The sequence below is a fragment of the Myotis yumanensis genome, unplaced genomic scaffold, assembly GCF_028538775.1.
Source record: "Myotis yumanensis isolate MYYU_CA2020_CCGP unplaced genomic scaffold, mMyoYum1.0.hap1 SCAF_11, whole genome shotgun sequence".
Classification (NCBI taxonomy): domain Eukaryota; kingdom Metazoa; phylum Chordata; class Mammalia; order Chiroptera; family Vespertilionidae; genus Myotis; species Myotis yumanensis.
Genome location: NW_027223762.1, coordinates 63,548,097 through 63,562,147, shown reverse-complemented (window position 1 = coordinate 63,562,147; position 14,051 = coordinate 63,548,097). Strand labels below are relative to the sequence as shown.

Below are 14,051 nucleotides of genomic sequence, written 5' to 3'. Positions count from 1 at the left end.
GGTCCTGCACATCCCACTTTAAAAGTCAAGGTCACTTTTCCCCCCTTTCCTTTTCCTGGTACAAATCTAGCTGTAGGATGTGTCCCAAAGAACACAGGGCCTGCAGAACTGCTGGCAGCCAGAGCCACGAGCCGGGAGGCAGGCCTCGGCCCCATCACCTCCCCAGCTCCTGAGAACACAGAACCCTTCACGGCAGCACAAGGACAGGCATTCAGCCCCCGAGACAATCAGGAATTCACTGGGACCAGGTTTGCCTTCGTCGTGGACTGAAATGGCTGTTTTATGTGTGTTTGGCTGAAATAAGGGGCGCTTCTGTTGACTCGGGCTTACCTAACTAAGTTCAGCTGCAGGGGGAAGTTTAGGTTGGCGCCCAGTCCGCAGGCACATGGAAAGCTGAAAGGAGCTGGTGTGTCAGCAGCCGTGGGGCTGAATCACAAATTTGTTCAGGAAGTCCAAGATTAAAGTCCAGTTTATATCATTATATAACAGAGATGCCCGCCAAGCAACATATCCAGGCAAATAAATTTGAAATATTTTTAAATACAGCTGGCATACAAAACTCATTTAAGACTTATGTGAGTGATAAATAAGGCCACTTCTGTGGAACCTCTTAAGAAGGTAGTTTAAAAGTTTGGAGCTGAGTGAATGTCCCCAAACCCCGGAGCGAGGAGCATCCTGCCAGGAGGATGAGCCCCGCCAGCCAGGCAGGCAGGGGGCTGAGAGAAAGGACCCCAGGATGGCAACCGGCCGTCTCCCTACCAGCCACAAGCAAATGTTTCCAAAGTGCGGATATAAATTTAGAAAAGAAGGTATTGTGGTGTCAAACAATACCTAGAGTGCGCCAGGTTTCCACTTCTGGGCCAGTGCCTGAGGATCTCTGAAAATGCACTTCACAAATCACGGGAGCACTCTGGCAAAACCGGCTACAGCCATTTTTTTAGAACTCTGGGAATTAAGTTCAAACAGATGAATTCAAAGAGAATTTACTCAAGAAAAACAGCTGAGCCGTAGTAAATGCCTGGTGGCCATGACTTGCCCCAATCTCACCCCCCTCCCCAGCTCACAACGACAGTAACTGTCAAAGCCAGCACCCAGGGGTCACCAGTGAGTGGAACAGGTTTGGAGCTCCTCAAAAGCCCCCAAACGATTGCACTTTAAAAATTCCTCACCTGAGAATATTTTTCCTTTGATTTTTTTTTGGGGGGGGGAGGGGGAGAGAGAAACATTCATGTGAGAGTGACACATCCATTCGTTGCCTTGCGCACCCGCCCCAACCAGGGCTGGGATAGAACCTGCAACCCACGTATGTGCCTTTGACCGGGAATCGAACCGCGTGAGCCACTCGGCTAGGGCCCAGTCACTTTTGATCTATGTGACAGCTCACAAGAAGCTATATTCCCAAGGCATCTTCATCTGAACAGACTGTCTCGATTAAAAACCTGCTGGGCTCCTTAGGGAAATGGCTGATTTGAAGACGGAGGTGGGAATGTACAGTGAGCCGGAGCTCCTCAGGCAAGTCCACCCAGCTAGCTGGCAGAACTCGGTAACATGAGCTTCCCAGGGCTCGCACAGCTGGGCAGCTTCCAGGCTGGCAGGCCCTCCCTCTGCTTCTCGTCTTTGATTTCAGGAGGTGCCCAGTCTCTTTTAAAGGTTCATCTGATCAGTTGAGATCCACCCAGGAACATCTCCTTTTTGTTAAACTCAAAACCAACTGACCCAAGACCTTAATTAAATCAAAGGTCTAACTGCTTCATCTTTATCTGTATCATAAACTAGTCCTGGGACTGAAATCCCTCACTCACAGAAACGCCCACTCAGAGGGTTCGAGTCACCAGGCAAGTCTTGGGAGCCATCTGAGAATTCTGCCTTCCACAGCCTGGCTGGGTGGCTCAGCTGGTTGGGGCATCATCCTGCTACCCCAAGGTTATAGGTTTGGTCCCCAGTCAGGGCACATACAAGAATCAACCAATGAATGCATAAATAAGTGGAACAACAAGTCATTGGCTCTCTCTCTCCCCCCGTTTCCTCTAGCTCTCTACAAAAAAAAAACAAACCTACCTGTCAATCAAATAATCAATCAAGAACTCTGCCTACACAAAGGGGGCAGGGGAAGGGACAGAAACCACTCTTTCATAAAAAACCTCTTTGTTTTCATAATTTATTATTCCAAAATAAATTTCATAACAAATTTTATTTCACAGTAAACTTTTGACTATATACATGTACAACTTCAGTTTACAATTACATTCAAATCTAAACATGTCACCAACCTAACAAGAGCCATTATTCATGTACTAATAAAAATAAACTAACAATTAAAATGTGACATACCAACTGAAAAAGACACTCCAACCTTAGAGATGTTAACTACAAACATGTACCTCAGAATTAGTGACATAATAACCAAAAATGTTTACTTCCCCCACATTTTTAAATGATGTAAAGGAGTGCTGCACATTTCACAGGAACCAACACCACTTTGAGGTGAGCTGGGCAGCTTGTCCCTCCCTAGTCAACATGCACATTCTCACCTCTCTGCCCTCTAAATAGGTCCTTTCCTTGCGGATGTCGTGTTTCCTCCTTTCTCACAGCGGCTTCGTACTGTGTGCTGTCAACAGGAGCCCAGGAAGTGAACGCAGCCTTCGGTGGAGAGGGGTGAGCAGAAAGGTGGACTCGGACAATGAATGTAGGTTTGATTCTTGGCTCATATTTATCACCTTGCCTTGGGCTGCAGATAACAGAGAACTCAAATCAAAATGGCTCAAACAGTAAAGAATAAAAAGAAATTGTACATATATAATTTCAAGTGGTATATGTAACATGCAGGCTGAAGGCCGGCTCTCTTCTCGCTAAGGCTGCTGAATTCCATGGCTCAGCTACCAAGGACCAGCTTCTTCCCAGGTTTCTCCTGTCAATCTCAGCTGGTTTGCTAGCTCCCCCTGAAGTCCTGAGACAGCTGCATCCGCTCTGGGTGTCATATTCAGACATGGCAACGTCTAGCCTCTTCCTGTGTATCTCAAGAGATGATCACTTTCCCAGAAGTGTACCAGAGGATCTGTATCCCTATTTCAAGCCTGAACCAACTGCTGGTGAAGAGTGGCACTTCTAATATTTGTTGAGGCCAGTGTTTTTCAACCTTGGCTGTGCTTCAGAATCACCTGGAAGCTACTGAAAATCTCATGTTCGCACCCCAGCCCTCAACCCCAAATCAGAATTTCTGGGAGTGGGCCCCAAGCACCGTATCTTTTACAAAGCTTCCTAGCTGATCCCAATGTGACGCCAAGGTGGAAATCACAACTCTAGACCCTTGTTGCTACACCCTAAGGGTTGGGGCCGGGGCCCGTCATGCACAAAGCACAGATCAGCCATGGACAAGAAGGGACACCTCAGCGAAATTGGAATTCTGTTAGGAAGGGAGGCACACATGTGTGATGTTCACAACTAAGAACAGGAGCTAGGTGGCCTTCTTACAGACACGGTTTCCTCATCTGTGAATAGCAAAGCTGGATTTCCCCCCATAATCCCTGTGATGGAGCTGTGACAGGTATTAGGGAGGACTTCATGTGTATGATCCTAGCATTTCTTCAGCAGGTGCTTACCCTGAGATACTCTGATCCCACTAAACCCCAGTGTGGTGTTGGTGCTTCTAACCGGCAGTCTGAGCACCTATTATTCAGACCAGATCACCCAATCACAGCATTTTGACCTCTACAAGCAATTTTGTAAGAAATCCATAACCATAACCCCCTAATGGTTATGCTTATCAGAAACTAGTCAGTGAACCGAGACAACTGTGCAGGAAGTGAGAGACAAGTCACTTAATATCTCTGGTCGGAATCCCATCAAGTCAAAACACCAAAAAGCTACATACTTGATTTATCTTACAAACTGACAAAAGTTGAGTTTTACTGTTGTGGCATTTAGTAAGTGACCACAAAAATTTATATGAAACCTGTCAGACAGGATCTTAGAAATTAAAATGCTGTCCATTCTCTTCAGTGAATTCCATAATGAAGACCTACATAAGAATTGTTTTTATGAAATTACAATTAGGAGAGGTTTTGCATCTACCTTTCTGATAATAAAAGATAAATAGATAAACTATTTATCCTTTTTGTTTTGGCTCTAAAAAAGAGCAGATATAAATTTAATACAGCCATGATAACCATGCTGGCCACACACGTGTAAATCCATATACAGCTTTTCCCTTTCAGCTTTCTGGTCCTCATTCTTTAACCAACTATGGTTTCATTACACATGGGCTTGTTTAGAGCTGGAGGGGTCCGTGAGATTTAGTTCCCAGGAGGAAACCAAGGGGAGCAGAGTGGAGCAAACGACAGCAAGAACTAAAGCTCAGGAGGCTGAGATGGCGAGACTACAGAGAACATAAAACCAGGCAGACAAGCAGCTCCCGACTTAGGGCACTACACAGAGGAGGCGCAGGTGAAGCAGTGCGCTGGGAAATCTGCCCTCTAAGGAAAACAAAGTGGAAATGGAGGCAGATCGGTTGGAAAGGGCTGCAATAATACAGCTATAAGAAAAGCTAAAAACTATATGATGGTCAAATGAATATTAAAAATATATGCAAGGGGAGAAACCAAGATGGTGGCATAGGTAAACACCAAAAATTGCTGCCTCCCACAACATATTCAAAAAGAAAACTAAAAGCCCTAACCGGTTTGGCTCAGCGGGTAGAGCGTCGGCCTGCGGACTCAAGGGTCCTAGGTTCGATTCCAGTCAAGGGCATGTACCTTGGTTGCAGGCACATCCCCAGTGGGGAGTGTGCAGGAGGCAGCTGATCGATGTTTCTAACTCTCTATCCCTCTCCCTTTCTCTCTGTAAAAAAATAAATAAAATATATTTTTAAAAAAACAAACAAAAATCAAAAAAAACTAAAAGACAAAACGGACATCATCCAGAACCACAGGAAGGCTGGCTGAGTGTAAATTCTACAACTAGAAGGAAAGAGAAAAGCACACTGAGACTCAGAGGAGGTGCGGAAGTGAAGTGCAGAGGTATGGAGGCGCACGTGGCAAGGGCTGGCAACGGAGGACGCGGCTGTCTTTTTGAATCGGGAGGGAGTCACAAGCCCCCGACTGCTCTGAACTCTCTGGGTGAGTCTCTGGGGACCCAGACTCATACCGGGAGAAACTGGACTGTCTAGCAGCAGGCAGAACTCAGAACTCAGGGCGGCTTTCTCTCAAAGGTGCTTGCAGCGATTACAGGGACACTGAGATGCAGGTCCCCTTAGGGCAGGGCTGAGGATCAGCCATAGCTGCTTGCTCCGCAATTCTTTTTTTTTTTAAATATATTTTATTGCTTTTTTACAGAGAGGAAGGGAGAGAGATAGAGAGTTAGAAACATCGATGAGAGAGAAACATCGATCAGCTGCCTCCTGCACATCTCCCACTGGGGATGTGCCCGCAACCCAGGTACATGCCCTTGACCGGAATCGAACCTGGGACCTTTCAGTCCGCAGGCTGACGCTCTATCCACTGAGCCAAACTGGTTTCGGCTAAACATGCAATTCTTTGTCCAAAAAATGAGCACGTTCAAAAAGCAAATGAAGAAATATTGGATATACTCAATGGAGATTTTCACACATATCTGAGTGATGATTCCATTGATTCTACAGATGATGCTGAAAAAGAAAATTTTCCCATCAAATTTCTTAATAGTATTACTCCTTTGGGAATGCCATGTCATAAATTAAAATTGAAAGTGGGTGCAATCATCATGCTATTGAGAAATCTTAATAGTAAATGGGGTCTTTGTAATGGTACCAGATTTATTGTCAAAAGATTGCAACCTAACATTATCGAAGAGGAAGTATTAACAGGATCTGCAGAGGGAGAGGTTGTTCTGATTCCAAGAATTGATTTGTCCCCATCTGACACTGGCCTCCCATTTAAATTGATTCAACCAGTTTCCCGGGATGCCAGCATTTGTGATGACTATTAATAAATCACAAGGACAAACTCTAGACTGAGTAGGCATATTCCTACCTGAACCCATTTTCGCACATGGTCAGCTATATGTTGCTTTCTCTTGAGTTCGAAGAACGTGTGACGTTAAAGTTTAAGTTCTAAATACTTCAGCACAAGGGAAATTAGTCAAGCACTCTGAAAGTGTTTTCACTCTTAATGCGATGTACAGGGAGATATTAGAATAAGTTTAATCACTTTATCAGTCATTGTTTGCATCACTGTTGTTTTATATCATGCTTTTGTTTTTATATGTTTTTGTTGTTTTCATATCATGATTTTGTCATTTTTATATCATGCCTCTGTTGTTATATCCTTTTGTTAACTGTTTATTAATAAATTTATCTATTATTTTCATATACATTTTACTAATTTCCTTTCATCTTTCACACTTCTATTATAGAGAAAGGGCAAATAGCAATATTAAAATATTTCCGCTAATTAATTCCCTTTTAATGTGCACAAATTTCATGCACCGGGCTACCAGTTAAAATATAAAGGTAAAAAGTAAAACTTAAATAAATATATTAAAGTATTTTATAGCTTCATGACTGGGAAGGATTTCTTAAATAAGATATGAAACACAAAACATACCATAAGAAAAACATTGCCAAAATAAGTAATTCTGCTCATTCAGACACCTCAAAAAAAGTGAAAAGACAGCCCACAAAATGGAAAAAAACCTGCCACACATACCTCACAAAGGATTATATGCGGAATATGTAAAACCAATTTATAGAGGACAATCAGCCCAATAAGCAAAGACATTCATGAAAATAAAGCTATGGGCCCTAGCCAGTTTAGCTCAGTGGATAGCGCTGGCCTGCACACTGAAGGGGCCAGGATTCAATTCTGGTCAAGGACACATGCCTGGGTGTCAGGCTCAATCCCCAGAAGGGAGTGTGCAGGAGACAGCCAATCAATGATTCTCTCTCATCATTGATGTTTCTATCTTTCTCTCCCTCTCTGAAATCAATAAAAATATATTAAAAATAAGTACATAAAATAAAGCTATGGACACGATTTTTCCACCTACTAAATTGGTAAAAAAAAAAAAAATTGTTGGCAAGTGGATCAAAAGCTCTTTAACACAATTGGTGAAAGTACAAACTATTACAAGCACTTTACAGAAGATTGGTATCATCTTAAATATTAAGATGCAACAATTCTATTCCTTAGTATACACCCAGGATAACTCACACACTTTTATATCAGGAGACATGAACATGATTATTTGTAGTAACAGTGTGTATTTAAAAAACTGAAAATAACCTCAGTGTTCATCAATAGAAAAACTAAATAAACTATAACACACTCAATTATTAAAATACTATGTAGGAGTAAAAGTGAATGAATGACAGCTGCATGCGTTTACATAAATCTTAGAAGGATAATGTTGAGTGAAAACAGCAAGTCACCAATAATACAGAGGATGATAGTATTTAAATAAAACCCAAACACAAGCACAACTAAATATACTATTTAGTGAACTATGTACCTTTGGTAAATTTACAAAGAAACAGAGGAGGAAAATAAAAATGTAAAAGATAGTGACAAACCCAGGGAAGGAAGCAGGTCCATGGAGACCCATAATATACAGGGTAATACTCTTTAACAGCTGATTTCTATTATATTTTGAAAATAAATGTATTTCAATAACACTGCCTTTATAATTTTTCAAAGTGTGCAAACATTTTTTGGGACACCCTATATATCTATGCATATGTACCAAATATTTTATCATTATTTTAGTGGGGGAGTAAAGAGAAAATTACTTCTATTTAAGAAAATGGAAAAAGTCCTGTTTCCATGCCAACTTCTAGAGATGTTTCAGGAAAAAAAAATGCACTAAATCTTAATTTTACCTTATTTTTATGTTTTTGGTTTTCATGATGACTTCTTTTCAGTGTTTAAAACCTAATATGAAAAAAAAATCATTTTATGCATATCACATATATCATAATACTTGTAATTTTTCTATTGATCCAATAATATTCATCCTAGTAATCATCTAATGTTGACTGTAAGAGAAACTGAAAAACAAATTTTATATGCCATTTTCTCATACATATTTCATACTAATAAACAAATAAATATTTGGTATGACTTCTAATTCTAGAGTAACCTTTCAGATTTTACAACCTAAAAATATCTAGAAACTAGAGGCCTGATGCACAAAATTTGTGCATGGGGGGGGGGGGGGGGAGAGGTCCCTCAGCCTGGCCTGCACCCTCTCCAATCCAGGATTCCTCTCACAATCTGGAAACACTGGCTCCTAACCGCTCCCCTGCCTGCCTGCCTGATGCCCCTAACTGCTCCCCTGCCAGCCTGATCTCCCTAACTGCTCTCCCCTCCTGGCCTGATCCCCCTAACTGCCTATCTGCTCTCCCCTCCTGGCCTGATTCCCCTGCCTATCTACTCTCCCTTCCTCTCCGTGCCCTTTGGATCCCCGGCACAGGAATGCTGAGAGCTCTTTGCTGCGGCCTCATCCCTGCCCCCTGTCCTGATTGGTTGTTATGTTACGGCATCTCAGCGAATTTGCATATTCCTCTATCCTATCTAATAAAAGAGAAACATGGTAATTAGCCATACAACCGCTACCCTTCCCACTGGCTAATCATTGAGATATGCAAATTAATCCCCAGCCAATATGGCGGCTAATTTGCATACGTCGGCTCCAAGCCATGGACTGAGGCTTTAGGCCTGGGCAAGGGAGGAGCTAGCCAGCGATTGTTGATGGTGGCGGAGGCGGGGAACCAGGGCGGAGCCAGCCAGTGATCGTAGATGGTGGCGGCGGGGAGCTGGGGGTGCCCCGGCCCAGGCCTAAAACCTCAGCCTGAGGCTTTAGGCCTGGATCAGGGAGGAACCAGCCAGCGATCATTGATGGCGACAGCAGCGGGAACCAGGGCGGAGCCAGCCAGCAATCGTTGAGCCAGCGATCTTTGGTGGAGGCAGCGGCGGGGAGCTGGGGGTGCCCCGGCCTGGGCCAGGGAGGAGCCAGCCAGCGATCGTTGATGACAGCGGTGGGGAGCTGGGGGTGCCCTGGCCCTGGCCTAAAGCCTTGGCCAGAAGCTTTAGGCTTGCGCCGGGGAGGAGCCAGCCAGTGATCGTTGATGGCAGCGGCAGCGGTGGCAGGGAGCTGGGGGTGCCCCAGCCCAGGCCTAAAACCTCGGCCTGAGGCTTTAGGCCTGGGTCAGGGAGGAGCCAGCCAGGGATCGTTGATGGCTGTGGTGGCGGGGAGCTGGGGGTGCCCCGGCCCAGGCCTTAACACCTCGGCCAGAGGCTTTAGGCTTGGGCCGGGGAGGAGCCAGCCAGTGATCCCTGATGGTGGTGGCGGCCAGAACCAGGGCGCAGCCTGACAGCAATCCTTGATGGCCACAGTGGCTGGGAGCTGGTGGTGCCCTGGCCCAGGGCTAATGACTCCCCAGAGGTGTTAGGCCTGGGCAGGGGCCAAACCAGCAATTGGTGTGAACTACAGAGGAAACACCTTTTCTGACTGCTGATTGGTTAAGCTCCCTGTATGCCACTGGTAATATTCTTAGTAACTTGGGTAATAAGAGTCCAAAAAGTGATCTAGGGTTTTTTTTACCACACTCCTGGAGAAAAAAGGAAGGTCTGCTGCTGGAGGATTAAGAAATGTCATATCCTGTCCTACCCGGTTTGGCTCAGTGGATAATGCCTCGGCCTGCCCAACGCAGATTCTGGGTTCAATTCTGACCAAGGGCATGTACCTAGGTTGCAGGCTCCTCCCTGGCTGGGGCCCAGGTCAGGGCTCATGCAGGAGGCAACCAATCAAAGTGTTTCTCTCACTTTGATGTTTCTCTCTGTCTTTCCCTTTCTCTTCCACATTCTCTAAAAATCAATGGAAACATATCCCCAGGTGAGGATAAAGAAAGAAAGAAATGTCATATCCTATGAAAGACACTTCTTGAAAATGCCTAAAGAAAGTTGTCATTTTTTCATGGTAAAGGGACTGGAGTCCGTGTTGATGAAAACACCTTAGTGGCTGCGGTGACTGGCAGTGGCTGCAACAGTGCAGTGATGGGGCTGGTGCCTTCCCCTGATCAGCCCGGTCGACTTCCACAAAGGGAGGCCAGACTGTGGCTTAGGCCCGCTCCCCAAGGGGAGTAGGGAGCAGGTAGTAGGACATCCCCTAGGGCTCCCAGTATGTGATAGGGGGCAAGCTGGGCTGAGGGAACCCCTCCCCAGTGCACAAATTTTTGTGTACCGGGCCCCTAGTTGTTAGTATAGATAAGCACCTTTGAGTTTCTAACATTTGCATGTGTTCAAAACAACTGTCACAATATGGTATGGCTTAGTTTTAAAATAATCTTTTATTTTCACTTATATGTCAATTTAATTTTTGAGACTTGCTCCAAATAACATATGGGAAATGACAGAATATAAATGACTATTACTTTTCAATGATCCTTTCGCACAGACTGAAAGAATATTTAAAGAAAAGGCTAGAAAGAGCTAGAATATTCTGTAATGTGACTCTAAAATATTTATCAACCAATCAATGATCCTTAATTTTCCTTCCAAGAGTGTAATAGGAATACCTTTCTCCTATTAGTTGTTCCCTTTTTTAGCTTAGCTATTAACATTTCTAACTGCATTCAAAGTTCTAAGAATACTCGAATTTATAACAGCAACAAGTGTAAATTTTCCTTCAAGCTACAAGGAAAAGTATAAAAATGAATAATAATATCCTAAGCTGAAGTAAATTCTTAGATTATCAGTCCTAATATATGCTATTTGTTAAGCTAGGAGGCATGTTCCTTCAAGAACAATAGCTTTTCAAATTCTCACCCTTAATTCAAACAAATTCTTTAAAAAATAACAATAAAAGTTGACTAAAACTGTACTTACTTTAACCAAAAGTTCCTGTGTTTCAGCAGTCAGAGGAGCATGGGAAAACTTGCAGCTCTCACCTTGATAACATTTTGCTCCTGTGTGATAAAACTTGCAAGGATATTCACGTATCCCAAATGTTAAGGAAGAGAACAATCTTAATCCAACTAAAACAAATTGTGATGACTTTGATATAAGTAAGAGGTGTGGCTCTAGCCCGTTAGCTCAACTGGTTAGGGCAGTGGTTCTCAACCTTGGCTGCACATTAGAATCACCTGGGAATCTTTTGAAAATCCTGATTTCTGGGCTTCATCCTCCAGAAATTGTTTCTTTGTTACTAATGTTGTGACCGCACCCCATAACAAAGAAACAGAATTTCTGGAAGATGAGGCCCAGAAATCAGGATTTTTAAAAAGATTCCCAGGTGATTCTAATGTGCAGCCAAGGTTGAGAACCACTGGGTTAGAGCATCATTCTGATGCTCTAGGTTACGGGTTTGATCTCCAATCAAAGCACATACAAGAATCAGCCAGTGAATGCATAAATAAATGGAACAACAAACCGATGTTTCTCTCTCTTCTCACTCTCTTCTTCCCTCTCTCTTTGAAATCCTATATAATAAAGAGGTAATATGCAAACTGACCCTCACATCCTCACAAGATGGCTGCCTACGACCAGGCCGGCAGGGGAGTTACTGAGGGATGACTAAATGACTGAACAAGCAGCCTGCATGGGGTGACCAGGCTTATTGGGGGGGGGGGGGGGGAGGAGGGAGGAGCCATGAGGGGCAACCAGGCCGGCAGGAGGGGGGCAGTTGGGAGCGACCAGGCCGGCGGGGGGGTGGGGGGGGAGTTGGGGGCAACCAGGCCAGCATGGGGGGCAGTAAGGGGTGACCAGGCCAGCAGGTAGGGGGGCAGTTACGAGCGACCAGGGCAGCAGGGAGGTGGCAGTTGGGGGCGACCTGGCTGGCAGCAGGGGCAGTTAGGGGCAAACAGGCAGGTGAGTGATTAGGAGCCAGCAGTCCAGGATTGTGAGAGGGATGTCCGACTGCCGGTTTAGGCCCGAACCTTGAGATCGGGCCTAAACCGGCAGTCGGACATTCCCTGAGGGGTCCCGGATTGGAGAGGGTGCAGGCTGGGCTGAGGGGGGACCTTCCCGCCATGCATGAATTTCACGCACTGGGCCTCAAGTCAATAAAATTTAAAAATAAAAGAGATGTGTATTTTAAATACCCTGAGAAGTGTGATTATTTTTAAAACATTCTTTTGGGATAGAGAAATTTAAGTCAATGACAATGGTATGTCTTAACAAATCTGAATCCTTCATGTATAAGAATCAATTTATACAATGTCAACATTGTTTCCCAGGAAAAGAATCTCAGGTTAGAATTTGTGATTTCCTGTTCTGAATTACTAAAAGTAACCAAAGGTGTTATTACCTTAAAATGTTCATGTTTTTTTACAACATGTCTGTACCCTATGCTCTGAAGTGAGGGTTAGCTTCAAATCTAGGAAAAGTTAACCCCTACAGAATACAAAATATACAGAAAACAAGCATTCCCAAATAATGCAGCCCTGCCTCTGTTAGATTCAATGAGTGAATGTCACAGCAGAAATTCTGACAAAGTCTTTCTGGACTTGAACAGGTCTCACAAACCTACTATACTTCATCTGAGAGACTCTCTAAGGGATCCCTCTTTTCTTACGTGAAATAAAAAATCTATATACAACTGAATCACTTCAATAGTGAGTTGGGTTTGGATAATAAAGTATGGCTTGTCTTTGCCATAGCTAAGACACTGGTTCCATTCAAAACTGTACATATTTTAAATGTTCACATAAGTGTTTATGAAGAGTAAAGTTGTATCTTGTGATAAAGGATATTATGCAAATACAGACAGTTTTCAGCTTTGGTACAATATCCTTGTACATAAAATTTACACATTTCCTTTTTCTTCTCTATCTCTGCATCATGATCAAATTTACATTCGTCTCCCTGGGCCAAAAGAAGGAACAAAGAAAAGAAATTATTTCTCACAGTTAACTCATTACAATTCCTACTAAACTTTAGATAAACAATTCCAGAAAAAAATAGTCTTAGAAGCTATATGGTCCAATTCTTAATGAGTTATCATATTTATCTACTTAAAATTTAAGGCCTAAACATCTGTAATACGAAACATTTTTTTTTTTTTTACAGAGAGGAAGGGAGAGAGATAGAGAGTCAGAAACATCGATGAGAGAGAAACATTGATCAGCTGCCTCCTGCACATCTCCTACTGGGGATGTGCCCGCAACCCAGGTACATGCCCTTGACCGGAATCGAACCTGGGACCTTTCAGTCCGCAGGCTGACGCTCTATCCACTGAGCCAAACCGGTTTCGGCAACAAAACATTTTTTAAAAATTATCTTTCTTAAACTTAAAAAAGGATTTTGGTAAAATTTTCTAAGTGAACATTTTCTAGGAGGAAACAGGTATACTTTTAGAGTGTTTAATGGAAATAGGAGTCAATCTTAGTACATTTTTGCTATGCCTTCCATTTTAGTATATTTTTGCTTACACATTTTTTGTACCTTAATACATTTCCTTTCAAGGAAATATTTACAAACTTGCTTTCCCTTTCGCTCCACTGTATGTTGGTTGATGAACCCCTGATTCATTTGCACGTGCTGCTGATTCTCTTTAGGTTTATCATCCTTTGAAAACAAAAACAAAAAACTAAATGTGAGAAACGGAAAATGAAATATTTTATTTCATTGCACAAATTATTTTAAAACACATACAAAACATTAAAAAGTGATTTTTCTAACCTGACCTTCACATATAAGATCTGGACTTTTGTACAGAGTTGAAAAGTGAATGTTTTGCCAGTTCCAACAGCATTCTATCATTGAACTTTAGTATTTATACAATTTGAATATTTTATTGTACTTTGCCCTTACTTTTTTAAATGAATAAAAAAAATAAAAGTCCTACTACTTGTGATAGAAAGCGAAATGTAAGAGCAAGGCTCTTTATTTTTATTTTTTAAAATATTTTTTATTGATTTCAGAGAGGAAGGGAGAGGGAGAAATAGAAACATCAATGATGAAAAATAATCATTGATCGGCTGCCTCCTGCACACCCCCTACTGGGGATCGAGCCCACAACCTGGGCATGTGCCCTGACCTGGAATCAAACATTGTGCTCCTGGTTCATAGGTCGATGCTCAA

General features: G+C 43.0%; 1 protein-coding gene across 3 annotated transcripts in view; it reads right to left on the bottom strand.

The window, feature by feature from the left end:
* Positions 1 to 2,181: 2,181 nt before the first annotated feature.
* Positions 2,182 to 14,051, bottom strand: part of ZC3H8 (zinc finger CCCH-type containing 8) — a 33,130-nt gene continuing 21,260 nt past the window's right edge. For all 3 annotated transcript variants that reach the window (XM_070429748.1, XM_070429751.1, XM_070429750.1), the window contains exons 7-11: positions 13,413 to 13,535; positions 12,722 to 12,833; positions 10,857 to 10,966; positions 7,850 to 7,901; positions 2,182 to 2,728 (exon numbers count right to left, since the gene is read on the bottom strand). In XM_070429748.1, coding sequence (XP_070285849.1) covers positions 7,872 to 7,901; positions 10,857 to 10,966; positions 12,722 to 12,833; positions 13,413 to 13,535 — 375 coding nt within the window. In that variant the 3' untranslated portion in view covers positions 2,182 to 2,728; positions 7,850 to 7,871. The remainder of the gene's footprint in view (positions 2,729 to 7,849; positions 7,902 to 10,856; positions 10,967 to 12,721; positions 12,834 to 13,412; positions 13,536 to 14,051) is intronic.